The sequence below is a fragment of the Ahaetulla prasina genome, chromosome 2, assembly GCF_028640845.1.
Source record: "Ahaetulla prasina isolate Xishuangbanna chromosome 2, ASM2864084v1, whole genome shotgun sequence".
NCBI classification, from domain to species: domain Eukaryota; kingdom Metazoa; phylum Chordata; class Lepidosauria; order Squamata; family Colubridae; genus Ahaetulla; species Ahaetulla prasina.
The window spans coordinates 173435725-173450988 of record NC_080540.1 but is presented as its reverse complement, the minus strand read 5'-3'; the positions used below and the strand labels follow the sequence as shown (position 1 = coordinate 173450988).

Here is a 15264-nt window from a genome sequence, read left to right as displayed (position 1 = left end):
GTGAGCTCCCGTTACTTGTCCCAGCTTCTGCCAACCTAGGAGTTCGAAAGCACATTAAAAATGCAAGTAGAAAAATAGGGACCACCTTCGGTGGGAAGGTAAAAGCGTTCCGTGTGCCTTTGGTGTTGTCATGCCGGCCACATGACCACGGAGACGTCTTAAGACAGCGCTGGCTTTTTGGCTTTGAAACAGAGATGAGCACTGCCCCCTAGAGTCAGGAACTACTAGCATGCATGTGCGAGAGGAACCTTTACCTTTACTTTTATGATAATAATGCAATAATATTGATCTCTAAAGAACTAAAGAAAAAAACCCAGCATCATTGGGTCAGTTTTCAAGATGGAATAAATCTTCCAATCACAAAACACATTTCAGAGTTAAAAAGAAGATATTGTGGAATGAAGGCAAGTCTTTATCATTTTGTTTTAAGAGTTCAGGATATAGCAATAGCAATAGCCCTTAGACTTAACAGTACATACTGCTTCACAGTGCTTTACAGCCCTTTCTAAGCAGTTTACAGAGTCAGCCTATTGCCCCCAACAATCTGGGTCCTCATTTTACCCACCTCAGAAGGATGGAAGGCTAAATCATGTTAAAGGCTAAATGTTGAGCCAGTCCAGATCAAATATATAGAAAGATCATATCTGTTCCTCCCATTCAATTACATGTGAGCCCTAGCTATTTCATGCTACATTGCCCTGATGAAGAGAATCAGTGCCTTCACCAGCAATTAGGATTGCAGATTAAGTGTTAACTCTAACCAGCAATATCAGAACAACTCCCAGTTATGATCCAAATTATTTAGTGTACAATATCACATTTTTCTTTCTTTCTAAAATTAACAGAAACAAAAGGTTAAGTTTTTATTTGCACAGAAAAAACAATTTCATTAGAGGGGAAAACTCTCAAGGCTGAGAGAAGTACCTCCTAAAATCAAATTTGCTACTTACCGTATATACTCGAGTATAAGCCGAGTTTTTCAGCACATTTTTTGTGCTGAAAAACGTCCCCTCGGCTTATACTCGGGTCTATACGGCTTATACTCGAGTTTTGTTTTTTTTTAAGCCCCTCGGCTTATACTCGAGTATATACGGCTTATACTCGAGTTTTTTTTTTTTCTTTTTTTCACATTTTACCGGACTGAAGCCCTGCCGGTGCAGTGAGAGGCGGGCGGGGAGCCAGCCTTCTCAGCTGAGGGAGGGAGGGTTTCAACCGTAGGTGCCTCATTTCCCACCCTCGGCTTATACTCGAGTCCCCAGTTTACCCCAGTTTTTGGGGTAAAATTGGGGACCTCGGCTTATACTCGGATCGGCTTATATTCGAGTATATACGGTAATTCACAGAAGCAATCTCAAATGGTTGTGATACCAGACTGAGATGAGCCAGTGCACTAATTAAGAGTCTATAATATTATAGGTAAAGTTATTAGACTGGAAAGAATTGAAAGGAAATTCCTGCATTACTAAGAAAACTAAGAATTTAGCCTTGAAAGTCCAGATCTCAGTGGATGATGGGTAACTGGCAGATATAGATCTTGCTGCAAAGATCATATTGGGGGTAATTCAAGGGTGAAATGCTCCCGGTTCGGACCGGATCACCCGATCTGGTAGAGATGGTGGTGGGTGGTTCGGAGAACTGGTAGCAAAAATCCCTGCCCACACCCCGCCCATGCCCAGCTGAGCCATGCGATCATCAGAGGTTGTTTTTTTTTTTTACTTTTAAAAGCATTTTTTCTTCGGCCGAAAAAATGCTTTTAAAAGTAAAAAAAAAAAAAACCTCTGATGATTGTGCAGCTCAGCTGGGATCGTTAGAGGCTTTTAAAAGCATTTTTTACAACCTCTTCGGCCAAAAAGGTTGTAGAAAAAATGATTTTAAAAGGCTCCTCTGATGATCCCAGCTGAGTTGCCTGACCGTCAGAGGCTTTTTTTTTCTTTTAAAGGCCAAAAAAAATGCTTTTAAAAGTTTGGGGAAAAAAAAGTTGGCCATGCCCACCCAGTCACATTAACCCCCACACACACACACAAGCCACGCCCACAGAACCGATAGTAACAAATTTTACATTTCACCACTGAGGTAATGGATATAATTTGTGTACTCTAAATGATAAGAAGTCTTTACCATCATATTTAGATTTGGATGGATATATATAGAGACACATATATAGACATGATAAAACCAGTATCTCTTGATTAGAAGCTAATCATGTTTACTATTGTACAGGTTGTGGTCCTCAACTTACAACAGTTAGTTTAGTAAACTGTTCAAAATTAAACAACACTGAAAAAGTGACAATTTTTCACACTTAAGACCATTGTAGCATCCCCACAATCACTTGATCAAAACGTGCTTGGCAACTGACTCATATTTATGAAAGTTGCAATATTCCGGGCTCGTGGGATTTACAACCTTCCGACCAGCAAAGTCAATGGGGAAGCCAGATTCACTTAACAATTATAACAAGAAAGGTTGTAAAATGGGGCAAAACTCACTCAACAAATGTCTTGCTTAGCAACTGAGATTTTGGGCTCAATTGTGGCCATAAGTCGAGGGCTACCATGTTTCCCCCAAAATAAGACCGGGTCTTATACTAATTTTTGTTCCAAAAGACGCATTATGGCTTATTTTCTGGTTAGGTCTTATTTTGGAGGAAAATACAGTACTAAATGCCTCTGTCTGCTGATTATCTTAACTGGGGCTTATTTTTGGGGTAGGGCTTATTTTACGAGCATCCTGAAAAAAATCATGCTAGGGCTTATTTTCCAGTTGGGTCTTATTTTCAGGGAAACAGGCTACCTATATTTATTTATTGTACAAACATATTTTAAAAACATCTTCTTCTTTACTGAATTTCATCTTGACACGACCAAACTGAAAAATTCTAGCAGGGAATAATTAACCTTGTTCAGGTATCACTCTTCTCCTCTGTTCTTGCGAGCGACAAAATGTATTACACCAGCTCAGTCCCATCTTCACCTCTGATTCCTTCCTTTTTATAGCTGTGAAATGGCCAACCAGAACCAATCAGACAACGCAGAAATAAGCCTTTTGATGATTTCCGGTCGACCTGAATATCAGACTCTTCTCTTCCTGGTTTTCCTGTCTATCTACCTGTGGACCCTACTGGGGAATTTTCTCATCGTCTTGCTCATCCGTTTGGAGAACCATTTAAGCCAAAACCTCAGAGTTTAGAGAGAGAAGAAGCTAACCTAGGCAGTGGGAGAAAAGGTTGTCAAGAGGCAAGCAAGAGCATCATTGCTGATGAAAGACAGAACTACATCAAATCCTTGGAAGAGGCCAAGAAAAAGCTGTTGGAGAAGTAAGAACTAAGAAGATGGGAAAGTGTCAATGTTTCCATCTGAAATTAGCCATAACAGTCTCTTGCCCAAAGCCCTTCCTCACTTGCTCTTAATTGTGGCACAAAGATGGTGACTTTTTTTTTTAGTGCTTAATTACATTACTTTTGTTTACATCTCTAAACCCAGGTATAGATTTAACTCATATTTAGCTATACTGGTGTTGAAATAGAGTTTTTTCTCTTTGCTCAAACACTATCTAATGACAACTTTGAAGACTACAACTTTTCTCAGGCTTTGTCACCCATTACCTTGGAGGAAGTCAGAATTGCTTTGAAATTGAGCAGCTAATACATTTACTTCGCCATTTCTTGTTGATTTCCAGTAAAGCTATGTCCATTGGGGAAGCTGGGTTCACTTAACGACCATGTGATCTGCTTGACGTCCAGGGTGACTTGTTTAACCACTACCATAAAAATTGTCCTAAAACTGGGTCTGACTCAAATTATGAGTAGAAATCCTGGTCCCAGTTCTGGCTGTAAGTCAAGGGCTACCTGTAAGCAGAAAATAATACCGCCATGAAACCTGTTACTAATCATCCTATCATGATTGTGCTTTTCCCAGTTATTGCGTTGTATTTATTTGTTGTTTAACATTTTTATCGAGTTGTAAGATAAAATAAGTTACCAAATACAAAAGTAAATAGGAGAATGGTGGGAAGGAAGAGGGGAGAGGGAAGAGAAGTGAGGAAGGGTAGAAAAAAAAAAAAAGAAACATTAGCCTCTGGGTTTCTCTGTTGCGGTAAAATAAGGCATTAACATCAAATCACAACTTTTTGTTTTTCCATAATAATATAAACAAGCCATTTCTATAAGGATCTATCTATCTAATCGGTACAATCCAAAATCAAACTTTCTTCTTTTCCACTTCAAGCACAAAGTTCAGAAGTGGTCTCCATGTGGAAACAAAAGTACTTATATTCTTTTCTTTAATCAAGCTAGTCAATTTTGCCATTTCAGCAAACTCCATCAACTTCTGCAACCATTCGTCCATGGTAGGAATCGAAGTGTCCTACCATTTTTGTACATGCAATAATCTTGCTGCTGTCATCGTATATAGTAACAAAGTTCCAATTTTTTTCTCCAGGTCTTTTTCCATTAGGCCCAAAAGAATTTGCCATTTCAAGCAAGGAATGGCCCCATATCAGATTTGGTTTTAACAAGAATATAAGTGCATTTATTGGCCCATTTAAAACAATCAGTACTTCTGCATGGAATACATTACCGTTGTCTATATATACCTAAGAGAGAACTTTTCACTGGAATTTTACTGTCCAAAGCACTAGCAACAGCCTTACAAGCAGAACTCTCAGAGCCTTGGTGAGGGCCAGTTCTACTATGTAACAGTCTAAGACAGGGGTCAGCAACTTGTGGTTCTGGAGCCACATGTGGCTCTTTCATCCTTCTGCTGCAGCTCCCTGTTGCTGGTCAGTTCCACAATTGATAGGGCTTTCAGTTAGGACTGGTAGAGGAAAAAGGATGCAGCGCTAGGAGGAGACTCTATGGTGGGGGAACCAGACTTCTGGTCGGCTCCAGAATTGAATGGGGGCTTCTAGTTAGGACCTTTGTGGCTCTTTAAGTGTTTAAGGTTGCCGACCCCTGATCTAAGAAAATGCCCAGAGGAGGGGAAGAATAGCTTGGATTATAACTGCCGTAAGCTCGACATCACAATAAAAAATATATGATGATCGCCGAACTAAGGAAAGGAACTATTGGGTTTCTTTAAATCTCTAAGATTTATTCTTCAGTCCCTAAGCTTCAAAAGAGAGCAGGCATGTTTGCTTCCTCTTTTTTGCCTGAAATGTAATCATAAATTATAGTCATTGTTGAGAATACTCTTGAAAAAAATATCCAATGGGACACAATCTTTATAGAAATCTGTACCATAATTTGCAATTAGAAATCTGGAGAATTGGTCGTTATTGTCAATCCTTATTCTACATATTTTTTTTTACAGAAATACTGAAAGAACCCCTTCAAATGCACTCCTACTTTGGGATTTCCTTTGTAATTCTTAGCATATCTAGGAGTCGGGGTTTTAGTTAGCTTTACCGGTTCAGAGCATGGTTGATAAGAGTGGAAGATATGTAACGCTGAACCCATGGCAAATCAATAATTGGTTAGTTAATAAGCTCTCTTTAGAATTGTATGCACCATTGACTAAACTCCTGTGGACAATTCCCTGGACCAATGAAAGGTTTGCAGTTTTATTATCAAGATACTTACAATCTAGAAGGAATCACAGTAATGCACAAACCCCACTGCGGAATGCTTAAGGGGGGGGGGACTTTTTTTGGGGAGAGACAAATCAACTAACAACTGAATTGAAACTTCATCTCCAGTCAAACCACAAAGGATAAGAACTATATAAAAAAAAATCTGGTTGGTTTTAAAACTACAATTCCATCCGCTTTGGCATCTTTTTCTTTTTCATAAAGCTTCAGAATACGTTCCTACAGAATCTAAAGAAAAAGAAACCAAGATCTTCTCAGTTCATTTTCATATAGATTAAAACAAATCATTCACCCATCGATTCAGAAGTGGAACTAGTAGCTTCTGATAAGGTGAGTCTCAGATCTTTTACTTTAAAAATTAGATTAAAATTAGATTAAAAAAACAGATTAGATTAACAGATATTACAGAGTTGGAAGGGACCTTGCAAATCACCTAGTTCAACCCGCCATCCAAGCGGGAGACCCTACACCATTTCTGACAGATGGCAGTCCAGTCTCTTCTTGAAAGCCTCCAGAAGATGATTTCTACTATACCCATCAATTCCTTTGCAAGCCAAGAGGATTTTAGATTCCAAATTGTTGCTTTGACTAAGAGAGGGAAGTAATTTAATAAACAGCTTGAATCTTCACCTGCAACATAGGATTCCATTTAGATAACACAGTGCTTGGTTTCCGTCTTTCTCCTTTTCTGTTTAGGATGATCAGGTGCAAAAGAGGGCAGCAAAGTTCCACATATGAAACTGAAACTATTTTGGAAGCTGTGTTTTGTCACTCAGGTGGGAGACAAGGAGCATTCTGAAATCAGTATGTTATACAACGAACATAGCTGTTATCTTCCTGTACATCCCATTGCTGTTTGCATTGATGTGAGTATAGATTGACCATCATCAGAATACTTTAAAGAGCCAGTGGTGGTTAAAAGGCATCAGGCCAATGTTGTAAAGAAAAAAACTGTCCCCCCCAATTTTTTTTTTAAAAACTGTTTAATAATTATTATTTTTTTTAAAAAAGGCATCAGGCCAGAAATTGTGGGCCCATGAGTTCTAGTCTGTCTTGGACATGAAGCCAGTCTTGTGATCTTGGAATACTGTCTTGCAACACTAGGAAACAGGCAAGGGTAAATCACTTCTGAAAAATCTTTAAAAACTGTGTGGAATTATCCAGGCAGTCACCAGGAGTCAAGAAATGATTCAAGGTTAGGACAACAACAACAACAACACAACAATAAAGGAAAAGAAGAAGAGAGTTTTTAAGCGTTGAACTCTGTTGAGCCATAGTTGAATTATTTGGTTATCTTTATCTAACAATAATAACCTTCAAATTTAATATAATGAATGGGATGCTTGCAAAGAGGTCAGGAAAAGTTGTTATCTGAGTTTTTCAACTTAATCGGAAAATATGATACATTTAGTTCACAGAACCTGTAGTTAGAAGGAGAGATGGCAATGATTAATAAAAAGCAGCTCTAATAAAATAAATTTCAGTAAAGAATATTTTTTTTAATTCATTAAGGAGTCAGTCTGGTCTCAGCCTAAGGATACTTTATCCAGTGTTCTAAAGATACAGAATCAAACAAAACTAGTCTGATTTAAAGGGAATAATGGGCGGTTTCAAGGATTTGGAATAATGTCAAATGCAACTCGGATTAAGCAGCTACAAGAAATTCATTTTATGAATTTTAATATGAAAAGAATAAGATTGTTGGCAGACCTAGAATATTAATATTTTCCATGAATTTCCAGGGGAAGATTTGAAGAAGTAGTTTATGATTTGGATTACTGATATCCTATCAGCCCTCAAAACAGAACTTGAATAAAAGAATAATAGAGGTGGAAGGAATGTTGGAGGTCTTCTATTCCAACCCCTTGCTCAAGCAGGAGACCCTATACTATTTCAACAAGTGGTTGTCCAATCTCTTTTTAAAGACCTTCAGTGTTGGAGCAACTACAACTTCTGGAGTCAAATCATTCCACTGATCAATTGTTCTAACTGTAGGTTGAATCTCACCTTGATCAGTTTCCATCCATTGCTTCTTGTCCTGTCCTCAGGTGCTTTGGAGAATAGATTGACCCCCCTCTTCCGTGTGGCAGCTACTTAGATATTCGCAACACTGCTATTATGTCACCCCCCTAGTCCTTCTTTTCATTAAATTAGACATATCCAATTCCTGTAACCGTTCTTCATATGTTTTAGCTCCAGTGCCCTAATCATTTTTGTTGCTCTTCTCTGCACTCTTTCCAGAGTCTCAACATCTTTTTTATATCATGGCAACCAAAACCAGATGAAATATTACAAATGTGGTCTTACCAATGGTACAAATACTTCACATGATCTTGAGGTCTTAAAATATTCACTGCCATACAGGAAATGCAAATAAAACAAAACCACTCTTCATTTTCCATGGATCAGTGGAAAGTAAAGAAAATAGTGGCTATTAGGAAGCTTCTGTTCTGAAACCAGAAAATAGGGAAGTCATGATTTCTTGAAATGCCCCTCAAGAAATTGTTCAGAAGAGACACAATTTACAGCCAAAGCCCAAGAAATTCAAATTAGATGCAAATAGCAATTTCTTGCTCCAATAAAGAAGACTCCAGAGGGTGAAAGATTTGTGGCTTCAGTATCACTCTTTTATTTTTTACAGCCCTTAAGTTGAACCCCCAACATTTGAAGATGCTGTAAATTTGGTAATCTCTGGGAAGAAAGAGATTAAAAAAGAGAAAAAGCCCCCATGTTATAATTTATGTGATCATTAAAATTAGGCATCTTTGACTGACTATAATGTAGTGGTGGCTCTGTGTGATAGAAAGAAATGCTTAACATAAAGAAGCTATGATAGGAACATGGTGTTTTAGAGAAAAAGTAATTAATGTATTGTTTGTGTAAATAAACAGTTTGTGTGCATCTTTCTATATAAGTATGCAGGTAAGTGTAAATATATAACATTTTATTAGATCATATTTTATTTTTTATTTTGTGATGGCATCTGCATATATTACTCCCGCTTATTGTTTTTCTGAAAATAAGAAGCCTGAGGGGAAGATGGTGCTCACAGTATATATATATATATATGTATTTGTGTGAGTAATACACACATACTTACACATATATTTTAAAAGGCAGGTTAAGGTAAACAAATAATAAAAAATATTATTACCAGCTCAAGGTTGATTCAGCCTTCCATCCTTCCAAGTGAGGATCCGGATTTTTTGGGGGCAATATGCTTACTCTAAACCATTTAGATAGGGCTGTAAAGCATTTTGAAGCGGTATAAAAGTTTATAACGGTGCTGTTGCTATTGCTATTGCAGCATAAATTTAGATCCAAGTTTACCAAGTATTTGGAAACTCCCGTCCCACTTTCAAGTGTTGGACAGGCTCATTAGTGTCCAATTTGAAGAGCCTGCAGCTGGCTTGTGGAGTCAACCATTGGAGCGCAATTCTTCGACTCGCAAGTATACTTTCCATATTTCCGATGGTCTTAGGCGACCCCTGGCAAATCGTCATTCGACCCCCAATGGGGTCGCAACCCACAGGTTGAGAACCGCTGGTTTAGGACAAAGCATTGAAAACAGCTCTTCTAAGTTAGAGAGTTAGCTATCAATATAGCAATAGCAATAGCACTTAGACTTATATACCACTTCACAGTGCTTTTACAGCCCTCTCTAAGCAGTTTACAGAATCAGCATATTGCCCCCAACAATCTGGGTCCTCATTTTACCCACCTCGGAAAGATGGAAGACTGAGTCAACCTTGAGCCTGGTGAGATTCAAACTGCCAAATTGCAGGCATCCAGCAGTCAGTAAAAATAGTTTGCAGTACTGCATTCTAAGCATTGCACCACTGCAGCTCTATATATCTATATATCTGCATATATCTGATGTTTGTAACCTTTAACTGGGTAAAATAGTGCTCTATAGGGCAATTTTTTTTCAATCAAGAACTTCAAATGGGCTAACTTAGAGAATGTGTCCAAAATTCAGGACTCATGTTTCCCATGGAATTAAACTTTGGCAAATTTTATATAATATTTATGATAAAATGGGTCATAAAGTATTTTATCACATAATACAAAATATCATCAAACATTTCCTATGGCCAGTTGCTTATGTTTGACTATACCATACAGTTCAACATAGGCTACTTTCAAGGCAGAAACATTTCTGAATATATCTGTGCATCTTAAAGAATTTTTTTTCACGTACATTAGAAACTCTACCATTGTTGAAGGTATTCAATTTGGTAAGGAAATATCTCTAAAATGGGGTCCCAACATGTCACAGGTCATCTGGTTATCTTTTATAGCTGTACACTCTCTAAAAGTGAGGAGATTTGGGTGATAAAAAGGTGATTTATTTTTATTAAAGGGTTTTTTCCCATGGGTCTAAGCATCATATATTAGAGCTGAGTGGCTAAGATGCTGAACTTATCAATCGAAAGGTCGGCAGTTCAGTGATTTGAATCCCTAGTGCTGTGTAACGGGGTGAGCTCCCATTACTTGTCCCAGCTTCTGCCAACCTAGCAATTCGAAAGCACGTAAAAATTGCAAGTAAAAAACTGGGGCCACCTTTGGTGCGAAGGTAATAGCGTTCCGTGCGCCTTTGGCATTTAGTCATGCCGGCCACATGACCACGGAGATGTCTTCGGACAGTGCTGGCTCTTCGGCTTTGAAATGGAGATGAGCACTGCCCCCTAGAGTCAGGAACAATTAGCACATACATGCAAGGGGAACCTTTACCTTTAAGTATCATACACATTTCAGATTTACAATCATTTTTTGTAACGCTCATAAAACTTGCAGAATGTGAAGTTATTGGGGGGAAAGGGTGGTCCGAATTAGAATTCTAGACCAGTGAAAAGTAACCAAGAATAATATATTCAGTTCAGTTCACTTAATATATTAAGTTGAACTTAATGAAAGGATGGGATGAAAAATTGGTTATGATTTTATGGATTCACAAGTCCATAAAAAATGTATAGGCAGATTTGTTTCATCTCTTTTACAGTATAACTCATCTTTGACTGATACTGGTATGGTAATAATTACAGATCACATTCCACTCTGTGCAATGTAAATGGGATCTTATACAGCCATCAGTCAAAACTTAATATTGCTTTAGCAGCAAATGTTTCCAGCTCTTAATCAGTAAAAGCAACCAAACAAAATTGATTTCAAGAAATTCTCCTTTACCAGACATGAAGAAATGGGAAACATTTTAAGGAATGAGTGTATGAAACACTGGGATAAAACACTATAAAGGGAAAAATCTGTTCAGAGTAAGTATGAAATGCAACAACTTTCAAACAGATACAAGGTATGCCAACCAACTAAGCCTTCAGTATTTGAAAGAAAAAAGTAAGACTCTGACCTTATAGATATAGACTGGACTATCATTTCATTGATAAAACTAAAAGAAAAATATTGTGAATCTATTTACAAAAATTCAAAATGGCATACTCGTATTTGATATAGTGGATGATGAAGGAATCCTAGTATTAGACTCCAGAATGACAGGGTTAACTGTTTCATCTCCAGTACATACAGTTTTGTTATTTTTTATCGTAATGTAAACACCTGGGGTGAAATCCAGCAGGTTCTGACAGGTTCTGGAGAACTGGTAGCGGAAATTTTGAGTAGTTCAGCGAACTAGCAAATACCACCTCTGGCTGGCCCCAGAGTGGGGTGGGAATGGAGATTTTGCAGTATCCTTCCCCTGCCACGCCCACCAAGCCACACCATGCCCACCAAGCCACGCCAGAACCGGTAGTAGAAAATTTGGATTTCACCACTGCTTTAGCCATCATCATCATCTCCTATGAAGACATAGGAGGGATTGACATATGATGGTTTTGCGCATGCACAGAAGATTTTGCGCATGCGCAGAAGGTGTGCATGCGCATAGTGAGCGTGCACATGCAGCATGCGCACTTCCAAGCCGGTAAGGGAGGTAAGTAGATTTCAACCCTGATTATCATGTATATCTATATCCTCCCCCAGGAGATCAAAGGGAAATGTAAAGTTAAATCTGATATTGATCTCTTTCTCATTCATTTTCAGCTGTGAAATGGCCAACCAGAACCAAACAGACAACTCAGAAATAACCCTTTTGAGGATCTCCAGTAGACCTGAATATCAGAGTCTTTTCTTCCTGCTTTTTCTGTCCATTTATTTGCTGACCCTTCTAGGGAATTTTCTCATTGTCTTGCTTATCCGCTTAGACAAACGTCTCCTTCAGGCCCCAATGTACTTCTTCCTGTGCCATCTCTCCCTGGCTGACATCATTTTTGTTTCCACTACTGTTCCCAAAATCCTGATAAATCTGATGTCTCAGACTCAGACCATCGCCTTCAATGAGTGCTTGACCCAGATGTATTTCTTTCTCACCTCTGGTAACACAGATAACTTCCTCCTTGCCTGCATGGCTTATGACCGCTATGTGGCCGTCTGTCACCCACTTCATTATGTCATTGTGATGAGCCACAAGCGCTGCCTATTTTTGGTTTCTGGATCCTGGATCATTTCTGGGCTCCACTCTTTACTCTACACCCTTCTGATATCACGCCTTTCTTTCTGTACCTCTATGGAAATCCCTTATCTTTTCTGCGATGTCTATCCTCTCTTGGAATTCTCCTGTTCTAATACAAGACACATAAAGTTCTTGGCACAGACGGAAGGGGTGGTGGATTTGCTGGGACCTTTAGCCATCATCACGATCTCCTATGCACTCATATTCTCCACCATCTTGAAAATTCCCTCAGCAGCTGGGAAATTCAAAGCGGTTTCCACCTGTGGCTCACATCTGGCTGTGGTGATCTTGTTCTACAGCACTATCAGCTGCCTTTATTTCCAGCCTCCCTCTGCATACTCAGCCCAAAAAGGCACTTTTATCTCTCTCTTGTATGCAGTGTTGATACCAATGCTGAATCCCTTCATCTATACGCTAAGGAACCAGGAGGTAAAGTCAGCAATAGTGAGACTTCTTGGCAGGATGAGAGCTTTCTTAAGAAAATAAGAACAAGCAGAGTGACATTTCCATAGTTGCTGAGTGGTTTTTGGGGAGAGGGAGGAGGAGAATAGAATAGAATAGAATAGAATAGAATAGAATAGAATAGAATAGAATAGAATAGAATAGAATAGAATAGAATAGAATAGAATTTTTTATTGGCCAAGTGAGATTGGGCACACAAGGAATTTGTCTTGGTGCATATGCTCTCAGTGTACATAAAAAGACAAGATATGTTCATCAAGAATCATAAGGTACAACACTTAATGATAGTCATAGGGTACAAATAAGCAATCAGGAAACAATCAATATCAATATAAATCGTAAGGATACAAGCAACAAAGACAGTCATAAAGTCATAAGTAGAAGGAGATGGGAACGATGAGAAGATTAATAGTAGTGCAGATTTAGTAAATAGTTTGACAGTGTTGATGGAATTATTTGTTTAGCAGAGTGATGGCCTTCGGGAAAAAACTGTTTTTGTGTCTAGTTGTTCTGGTGTGCAGTGCTCTATAGCATCGTTTTGAGGATAGGCGTTGAAACAGTTTATATCCAGGATGTGACGGGTCTGTAAGGAGGAGATGGATGGTACTGGACCTTTAGCCCAGGGGTGAAATCCAGCAGGTTCTGACAGGTTCTGGAGAACTGGCAAATACCACCTCTGGCTAGCCCCAGAGTGGGGTGAAAATGGAGATTTCACAATATTCTTCCCCCAGGAGTGGGGAGGGAATGGGAATTGTGCAATATCCTTCCCCTGCCACACTCGCCAAGCCATACCCATGAAGTCACACCACGCCCATGAAGCCACGCCCACAGAACCAGTAGTAAAAAAAATTGGATTTCACTACTGCTTTAGCCATCATCATCATCTCCAATATTATTCATCAATATTATTGTTTTTCTCTGAGCTACCCACTTCACTGCCTTTAAAAAATGGTTCACCGGTGCACCGTTTCATCATTTTTGCTGTCACTTCAGATAGGGAGGTTTCGCCTCACTTCCAAACAATCCAGTTGAATCAGTACTGAAAAATACTTATTATTGCATTGGTCAGGTTCAAATTAAAAATAATACAAAGAAAACTCCAAAATTTCTTCAATGAACTGATTTTTTTAAAACAGGAAAAGCTCAGTAGTAAGGTAGACAACTCAAGGAAAGAATAATAAAAGAAAGCTAGTGTTTTTTTTAGCTACACGGTTTTTTTTTTAAAAAAAAAGCTCTTTTGTTATCTTGCGAGTTGGTAATTAACCTGTGACCTTTGCTGTGGCAGTCTCATGTATTGTTCTGTCATCTGCAACCAAGTCATTTCCTTTACCTACATTTAATTCTTTGTTTTCCAATACAGTTGTACTTTGGATTGTATTACAGCATGTGAGGGGCTTATATCATAGTAGATTTCAATATATGACATCATTCAGAGATGGGAGGTGTAAACTTTCCAGAGAGTTAGCTGTATTAATTTTTCTTGCGGCAAAATAATCTAAAAATATACGAGGACACCTCAAAAATAAACAAACTCATTTGTGATTTGGGATGCCAACTTTGTACTTGTATAGGACATGACTCCAAAGTTTGGGCGTTAGAGACCAGCATCCCAGGAGCTATTCAGACTCCTTGTCAAATATCTCTAGGGCTTTCAGTATAAAACCTCTAATGCAATTCTTTCTGCTTGTTGCTGGGATCTTGAGACATTCAACCAAGTCAGATCCATCTGGCTTTGTTCTATTTTATCCAGTGCTTTGATCCACTATTGAAGATCACACCCAGGAGAAAAGCCAAGAGCATCTGGATAGAGGTAGGCAGGAGTAGAATTGCTATCTTTACGGTTTGCTGCAATCTCTGATTTTTTGACTTGTTCATAATGCTACCAACACTGTCTTACCTCTAAAGCCATATCCAGCTTGATGGAAGTAGACAGAGACGTTGCATGTGTCTGAAGATGACTAAAACAAGGTAGCCATAATTCTAACAGACGCATAACCTAGCATGAAAGATGAGAAGGAATAACATTTGAACTTCTGCTGTGAATAAGCGTGATGTGCTTTGGGGTTACCAGTTAATCCAAACGGTGGCTGGTATGCATCTGGATTTGCATAATAATAAAAGAAATCTGTTTGATTTGCATACATATGAGAACAGTAGATGACTTTTTTTTCATGTTTAGAGCAGTTTTTAATCTTTTTGTAACATGGACTTCTTTGAGAGAATGGTGAATCTTATGTATCTTTTCTCAGAAAAAGTATCTAAATGTATAAAATGTAAGGGTAATTGGCTTCCTTTGTAATATATATATGTGTGTGTGTGTGTGTGTGTGTGTGTATTGTTTTCGTAGGTACGAAAACAAATATACTCTCAACCTTACATGGGAAAAGACCCGAATACACCAAGACCAACATACATACATACATACATACATACATACATACATACATATATATATATGTAGGTCTTCGGTTATTCGGGTTTTCTCCCGCGTAAAATTGGAAGTGTCTTGGCGACGTTTCGATGAAATCCCATTCGTCATCATCAGGCTAGGTGCTTACAGCTTCATATTCATATATATATATATATATATATATATATATATATATATATATGGCATTTTCGGGTCTTTTCCCATGTTAGGTTGAGAGTATTTTGGCGACGTTTTGACGAGGTCTCACTCATCAACTTCAGGC

The 15264-nt window shown here is 38.4% G+C and overlaps 1 protein-coding gene across 2 annotated transcripts; it reads left to right on the top strand.

Moving 5' to 3' along the window:
- Positions 1–11647: 11647 nt before the first annotated feature.
- Positions 11648–12853, top strand: LOC131190899 (olfactory receptor 1F1-like). 2 transcript variants are annotated; one of them, XM_058168431.1, is made up of 2 exons: positions 11648–12566; positions 12813–12853. In XM_058168431.1, exons 1-2 carry the CDS (start codon positions 11648–11650, stop codon positions 12851–12853), a joined length of 960 nt encoding a protein of 319 aa, XP_058024414.1. The 2 variants fall into 2 exon arrangements, with proteins under 2 accessions (XP_058024414.1, XP_058024415.1); XM_058168432.1 differs by lacking the exon at positions 12813–12853 and having other exon boundaries at positions 11648–12595.
- Positions 12854–15264: the final 2411 nt, after the last annotated feature.

Coding starts and splice junctions, on each gene's coding strand:
- LOC131190899 (XM_058168431.1), top strand. CDS start 11,648: ATGGCCAACCAGAACCAAACAGACAACTCAGAAATAACCCTTTTGAGG. Junction 12,567..12,812: donor AGCAATAGTGAGACTTCTTG/GCAGGATGAGAG, acceptor GTACATAAAAAG/ACAAGATATGTTCATCAAGA.